This window comes from Onychomys torridus, chromosome 18, assembly GCF_903995425.1.
Source record: "Onychomys torridus chromosome 18, mOncTor1.1, whole genome shotgun sequence".
In the NCBI taxonomy this organism is placed as follows: domain Eukaryota; kingdom Metazoa; phylum Chordata; class Mammalia; order Rodentia; family Cricetidae; genus Onychomys; species Onychomys torridus.
This window is the reverse complement of record NC_050460.1, coordinates 65,733,010-65,740,584: the sequence shown is the minus strand read 5'-3', so window position 1 is coordinate 65,740,584 and position 7,575 is coordinate 65,733,010. Positions and strand designations below refer to the sequence as shown.

General features: G+C 51.2%; 1 protein-coding gene across 2 annotated transcripts; it reads right to left on the bottom strand.

Moving 5' to 3' along the window:
• Positions 1 to 1,268: 1,268 nt before the first annotated feature.
• LOC118569999 (rano class II histocompatibility antigen, A beta chain-like) lies at positions 1,269 to 7,186 on the bottom strand. 2 transcript variants are annotated; one of them, XM_036168337.1, is made up of 7 exons: positions 7,057 to 7,186; positions 5,386 to 5,658; positions 3,493 to 3,769; positions 2,834 to 2,944; positions 2,552 to 2,575; positions 1,913 to 1,965; positions 1,269 to 1,750 (listed from the first exon to the last, which is right to left on the bottom strand). In XM_036168337.1, the coding sequence occupies exons 1-6, from the start codon at positions 7,145 to 7,147 to the stop codon at positions 1,914 to 1,916; spliced, it is 828 nt and encodes a 275-aa protein (XP_036024230.1). In that variant the 5' UTR covers positions 7,148 to 7,186; the 3' UTR covers positions 1,269 to 1,750; position 1,913. The 2 variants fall into 2 exon arrangements, with proteins under 2 accessions (XP_036024230.1, XP_036024231.1); XM_036168338.1 differs by having other exon boundaries at positions 1,269 to 1,965; positions 3,493 to 3,774.
• Between the last annotated feature and the right edge of the window lie 389 nt (positions 7,187 to 7,575).

The window sequence follows — 7,575 nt, the reverse complement described above, 5'->3', positions numbered from 1 at the left end:
CATGTTCTCAGCCATAGGCTCTCTGTGTCAGTGATAGGAAAGCTTGAAGATGTGCTGCAGCTCTCAGGGCTGATATCACTTCAAAGAGGCCACCATCTGTAGTGGCTTCTCAGTAACCAGCTAGAGAATGACTGTAAGATTCAGAGGTCACAATGTGCACAGGTGACAGGGATTCCAACCCCTAAGCATTTCAGCTCAATGATGACACCATGTGCCTGTGTAATGATAGTATGCATGTGAGGGAAGCAAGAACCACAGACAGCTGGGCCACTTGTTCTGTTGGGTTGTACCTTAGTTACTTTTCTCAATGCTCTGCCAAAATACCTGTCAGGGAGCAACGGGAGTCAGGGGTTATTTTAGCTTATGATTCAAGGAAGACAAACTGCTCGTTATGATGGGGAAGGATGGTAGGAAGATGGGAAGTCATGGCTCATCCACCACAGAAGCAGAGAGACATGAATGTCTATGCCTCTCTTGCCTTTGCTTTGCTTTCTCCCTGCTGGGGACCTCAGCCCGTTTAAGATGGGTATTCCCATCTCAATCTAATCCAGAAAGCCTCTCACAAATATGCCCAGAGATGGGGCTCCAATTTGACCATCAACATAAACCATCTCAAGCCTACCAAAACCAAACCACTTCTTATCCCATGCTGTGAGGGGATCTGGAGATCCAAGTGCTCCATGAAGCTGATATAACCATCTCCATGCTGAGACTCTGGAAATTCATTTCTCTAATAAGAGGGATGAACACAATGCCTGCTGTTTATATCCTTGTGGATGTGATAATGTTTTTCAACATTGTGTATGTTACCTAGGATTGGTCAATAAGGATTTCCCCAAAATTGTTAAAACACTGGTAGACATACAACAGAGTCAGAAATGCACATAGAATAAGAGATAAGATCTGAGGTGATAGGAGAGATACAGAAAACAGAGGTTCAAAAGAAACAGAGGAAAAGACAGATGACAAAAGTGTAGACAGAGAAAATGGAGAGAAAAAGCTCAGTGAAACAGACACAAGGAACAAGAGACAAAGATGGAGAGAGCGTAGGGACAGGGACAAGGAGACACAGTGAAGGAGAAGTAGACGGTGGTGACAGCCGAGGAGAGATGACTCTCACCAGTTACATGTATCTAGTCACTTCTGAACCCCCCAGCTTCCTTGCAACATCAACAAACTAAGACTAAGTTGGGTTCTTATCATTTGCAACTACAAAAGTTATTTTTATTGTTGCCTCTAATCCTTAAAAAAATGAAAGCAAGCCCCAATCAACGTGACTTCACAGGACATATTTGGAACACCAGTGATGAGAGGTCATGGCATCCATCCCCAACAATTCCAGCATGTTTGGTTGCACTGTCCTCACCAACCTGAAAGAGGCTGCGATGGTGGTGTCAGAACAGGACACTGAACAGCATGAGCTATGAAGTTGTGGCAGCTGAAGCCTGTCTCCTCGGCCCACCTTAACAAGATGCTTCCGGTTATCTTCACAGTGGACACCACTACTTTCAGCCACAGTGTGGATGAATCACCGTGCTCCACACTACTCTCACCCAACCCCACTCAGTGGGAGACTCAGGATACACATAATTCAGAATCACATTTAATTATGAAAAACAGGCAAATGTTTTCAGCGCATCTCTTCAGCAGCCTGTGTGGGACAGTGGAAACAGAAGGCCTGGGGGTCTGAGTAGATCATGCTGCAGCACAGAGTCTCTGGAATCAGTCCAGGAGTCAAAGACAGAGAGCCCTGGGGAGTTGGAGATCACAAGAGCTGAGCAGGTGGGTGCACTGGCACCATGCTAGACTCTGAATCAGAGAGGGACAGGCAGGCTGGCACAGATGGGAACTGAGGGCAGGGAGGGACAGGCAGGCTGGCACAGATGGGAATTTGGAGCAGGGACATGCAGACCTTACAGTGCCACAGCCAACTCAGTCAAAACATCATGAATCACTGGAGGAGCCCTGTGGGAAAGAGAGGGAGGGGTGGTCACAAAAGGTGTCCTGTAGATTCCTGACTCTCCTCCTGGATCCCACAGGGATAGACAAAGAAAGCTGGTGTCCAGGCCATGACACCACCTTGCTCATCACCTGTGCAGAGGGGAAAGCAGCTAACGAGGGCCAGAGCTTCACAGGACATAAATGTGTGGGAGGTGGAAGGGAAGCCACCCTCCCACTCCTGGGAATATGAAGGATCTGAGTTTTTTGGTAAACCAGAGGGATCCATTTCCTCTGCATGACTGTCAGCCTCTACCAGCCACTGTCAATGTCCAAAGTCACAGGCTCCAGTGTGGGGCACAGAAGAGGCAACATCTTAGTGTCTAAACTCAAGGCATGACTCAGGTTCCACTCAAGACACCACTCAAGTGATGGTGGCAAAGGCCTGCTTGGGGACAAACTCTGGAGCTTCCTAAAGACACCAGCTGGGACACTCTCAACCACTCAGCAGAACAGGCTATGAATCAAGACTGTGTTAGTTACACCACCTCACACCCTTCCCTCACACCCATATCCCTGCACCTCCCCCACCCCAGAAAGGCTGAAATATTACCTGCTGGAGGAGGCCCTCGAGGTCCTACAAAAAAAGTCAGAGAAAGATCTTGTAATAAAAACAGGGGTCTCTGACACAGCCCAGGGCCAACAGGACATGAGGCTTAGCTGAAGCTCTCTCATCTGTGTCCACTAAGACCCTGAGCACCCCCAAAGTCAGATTCCAGTGTCCACTCCTGGGGTCTCACATGTTCCCCCCCCCAGGTCTCCCGAGTCCCACCACTGAACCCAGCTCCCTCCCTCAGCACAGTCCACCACCCTCAGTTTCCCCAGAGCTCCTCACCTTTCTGACTCCTGTGACGGACGAAAAGGCCCAGCCCCAGGAAGATCAGCCCCAGCACGAAGCCCCCGATGCCGCTCAGTATCTTGCTCTGGGCAGACTCGGACTGTGCCCCTGGGGAGCAGAGCCTGAGTGTCAGCTTTGTCCCCACATCACAACAGCCCTGACTGAGAGACTGAAGTGCAGTCTGAGTCCTAAGAGGTCAAGGAGCTGGGAGGACCCAGTTCTCTGCTCTGACCCTATCCAGGGCAAGGAAGGGCCAGATAAAATGCGGAGGGGCAGGGACGGCCATTGCAGCAGTGAGCGAGAGGGGCTAAGTGAATGTTTTCACCTCACAGACTTATCTATAATCTTGGACTAGAATACCCAGTCACCAGCTATCATTGCCAATTCCTCTGGATATTAGGGATGAGTTCCCAGTGATCTCCCAGAACTCCTGTCGGGAAAGACAATTAGGTCAGGGGTCTCCTGATGTCCTTACTGTGAGGCAAGAGATCTAGTTTCCTGTGGTTCTCAGCTCAGTAGTGGAATCAGACTTTGAAGGACAAGGAGCAGGGAGGGTGGCATTGGAGGGATGGGGTGGGTGGCACTGGGAAATGGGGTAATAACAGTGAAAATCCCACATCATGTGCAGCCCACAGTGGAAAAAAAGTTTCCCTTACTCCACTCCACAGTGACAGGGCTCTGCAGGCTGCGGTGCTCCACATGGCAGGTGTAGACGTCTCCCCGCTGAGGGGTCATCTCCAGCATGACCAGGACCTGGAAGGTCCAGTCCCCATTCTGAATAAGCTTCGTGGACACGACCCCCACCGTCTCCTCCTGGCCATTCCGGAACCAGCGCACTCTGATCTGGGCTGGGTAGAAATCTGTCACTGAGCAGACCAGCATGTTGTGGTGGTTGAGGACCTCCGTCCTGGACAGGTAGATGGTCACCTTGGGCTGTTCTGGGGACAGATGGGAAAAGATGATGAGTGAGATGGGGGGCCATATAGATAGGGAGAGGGTGAGTGAGATGAGGTGCCACATAGAGTCTCCCAACAGGGAATAGTTAGGTTGGAATGCCTAGGTTCTAATTCTGAATGAAAATCCACTCCACAAATATAAACTTAATGGTCACTAGGAAAATAAGAGTGAGTGGCCCTGCCCTGCTCTTATATAACATGAAGTGTAGTAAGACAAAAGAAAAAAAAAGATTGTGATTTCAAGTTTATGATTTTTGAAGAAAAATTGCAAAAATAGCTCCAGCACATCACTTTCTTCATCTCCTCAAGACTGTCATGCACAGGTGGACAGACATCTTTCCCAACTGACTTTACACACTGTGCCCACTACCTCAGAAGCCATCTCTTGCATTCCCTTTATCCATTCTGGGTGAAAACAGCATTCATACTTAATGTATTTCATGAACTGAAGACATCCTATGTTCTCTCATGCCCTAACCCCTCTGTTTTATTTCCACAGTCAAGTGAGTTATTTACCGATGCCATCACTGCATTCCCTTGCTATCAGGAATTAAGTGTCAATGGACTGAACAATGGACTGTTCAGTTGAGTAACAAGGTTACCCGGAAAGCAAGAGGGAAAAACATAAGCAACCTTGTGTTAGCCTTTAGTCATGATGTACGGTATTAAACCTGAATGAACAGGATGCCTCATGCGACCCTTTTATTGGCATCATGTCTAAGAGATTCTTGGAGTGTCAGGGAGTGTACTGACATGGAAATGAGCCAAGGAAGGTGTTGCCCATGGGATTCGGCTTGAGTGAAAGCTTCAGAGAGTGTCCCCTGAGAGGGGTTAAAGTAACACACAGGGCAATGGCCTCATCCAGAACGCCGCTGGTCCCCATGAAATGGAGCCAGGATCCCTTAAAGAAATTGCTAGTTCTAGGGTGGGGTAGGCAAAGTGCAGCCGTCCTCCGCTCAGGAAAGGAAGCCTGGGGGCTGGAGAGAGCTGGCAGTTAGGCCATATACTGCTCTTAGAGAGGACCTGGGTTCAGTTCCCAGAACTGTCTGTAACGCCAGTCTCAAGGTTCCAGTGACGCCTCTTCTGTTGTTTTTAGCATTTTCCCCTCAGATTTTGTGTCACAAACTTTGAATGTGATCCAAGGGATCATAATAACTTCGGGTCAGTGCCAGGCAGCAAACAGCTGGTACAAGACCTCCTCAGCCTCAAAGGGACAAGCAGGGAAAAGAAACCGAAGGGCGGTCAACAATTATTTGGCGCCAAAAGTTAAATCTCATAGTTTCAGGACCGTGGCCTCCCCGCCCCCACCCCCAGTTTTGCTTCCCTGAGTCGGGGCTGACCTGGGTCCTGGCTGAGGGGCTCTCAGCAGAGCCCGGGGGCAGAGGGGAGCGGGGGCCGCACAGGGGAAAGGGCAAAGGGCAAAGGCGAGGAAGGAGGCAGACTCCAGGGAACCGCTAGGTGGTACAGAGCGACAGACAGGAGGCTGTGGCAGCTCCTCCCGCTGGGAACCCTGGCTGCGGTGTCCCCGTGTCCCCTCGGGCCCGCGCCCCCCACGGCCGCCGCCGCCTCCCCCGGGGCCCGCCCCGCGCTCACCGAGCCGCCGCAGGGAAGTGGAGACCTCCGTCTTCTCGTAGTTGTGTCTGCACACCGTCTCTATCTCGGCCCGCGTCCGCTCCAGGATCTCCTTCTGGCTGTTGAAGTACTCGGCGATGCCCCGCCCCAGCTCGGTCAGCCCGCGGTACTCGTTCACGTCGCTGTCGAAGCGCACGTTCTCCTCCCGGTTGTAGATCTGTCTGGTCACACTCCGCATGTGCTGCGTCCCGTTGGTGTAGTAGCACAGGCCCTTGAACTGGTACACGAAATTCCCTGCGGACAGACGGACGGACGGACGCGGTCAGCCTGGGGCGGCGCCGGGCAGCGGAGACCCCCCCCCCCCCCTGATCCCGGCCTGACCCCCGCCGGAGCTTCAGGATGGGACGACGACGCGGTCCCGGGACCTCAGAGCCTCGGGACGGGCAGTCGGAGGGCGCCCCGCCTGACTTAGGGGGGTCGGGACTGAGTGGACCCCGCCTCCACCGGGCTCCGGGACACCTCGGAGAGGTTTCCGTTCTCATAACGGAGAGCGCAAGGGAGGGCGTCGAGCGACCGAGCTCGTCCTGATAAGAATATCCCCGGAAGCATAAATTGTACTTGATGCGTTAAAAAAAAAATTTTTTTTTTAAAAGAGAACATTCAAAGTTGGGTGGATAGAAAGGGGGGTTGGGTCTGGGTGGAGTTGGAAGACGGGGTGAATAAAGTAAAAACATATTGTACGAAACTCTCAACGAAGTAATCTATGATCGGAAGAAAACTAGAATATCGGCTGTTTCTGCTACGCCAACCCAACCTCGTGACCGTCTCTCCTGACTGCGGACGACTGCCCTCCCGGACCCTAGCGGGCATTTATTCTCAGAGAGCCCAGCTGCAAAACAGCCAGAGGAGGATCCAGGTGACCTCTGGCCACTGCCTGCGGGGCAGGTCACTCAGCGGAGCATCTTAAGTGTAACTGCAAAAGGGAAGTCCCCCCTGTGCACGGGCTTTACGGAGCTCGGAGGGCGGGGTGCTTCCTATAAAGCATTCCTCTGACTCTGAATTGAGGGGTCTCCCGGTATGTATCACATATTTCCCGTCTGTGTCTAATTCTTTCTTGCAAATTCGGTTTACCAACGCAAGTGTCCGAGTCCTGTCCTCAAACTTTCATTTGATAAAGAAATTTAGACTCCTGTCTGCTGGCTTCTCTCAGGGTTAGTTGGGAGTATGCCTCCCTTAACCCTCCACTCCAAGTCAGGAATTTCCCTCAAATACCAGGACTACAAGACTGTCACTGCCCCGTGTTTCTCCATCTCAAGATCCAGCATTTCCTCCAGAGAAGGAGCTGGTGGGACGGGGTGCAGGGGGTGGGTAGGTAATATGGCAAACCCTGCTATTTTCCTCAAATATAACCCCGCACTCCCTTTGTCCTGTCCTTACCATTGGATTTAAACTCTGTCTCCTACTTTACTATGCCAGGCTCAGCCTGTGCAGTAGGCACAATCCTAACTTCAATACTAGGACATAGAAATGAGAATGCAGCCTCGCCCTCTTCGGAGAAAGGAAATCTATGATAAAAGACTTCTTAATTTGGGATCTTACCAAACCCTCCCCCCCACACACACATTTCAGTGTCCCTCAGAACCGGTCCCTCAGCGTGCTGGCTCTGGAAAGCCCTGCGCCCCAACAACTTACTTGGGGAGTCTCTGCCCTCGGACCCCGGGCTGCTCAGCGCGATCAGCACCACAGCGGCTGTAAGAAGGAGGTTGGGGACCTGTAGCGCCATCTCCAAGGAAAACGTAATGGCAGTCACCAGGGCTGACACCTGCTGTGCCCCTTCAGAGAGCAAAAATCTGTAGATGCCTTTATGAGTTTTGGGGTTGGTCGCAGGAGAGGAACCAATCAGCACTGGAGCTGAAGCGTGTCATCGGTCTCTAGGCAGACATTGTTTACAAATGCTCTCCAAGCTGTGGACCGTCTGTATCCTCATAGAGCCCTTGGGTGAACATTTGAGGTGACGGTTCCTCTAAGTTACAGGATAAACCTGTCCAAACTGCAAACTGACTGTGTTTGGGATTTAAAGAACCAAAAGAGAAAAGTGAGTCAAGTACAGATAACTTTGGGATAGTTATTTAAAAACTACTGTTCTCATACTTGGAGATGAAGGATTAGTAGGGGAATTAAATAGAGGCCACTTATCAGGAGACAGATTTT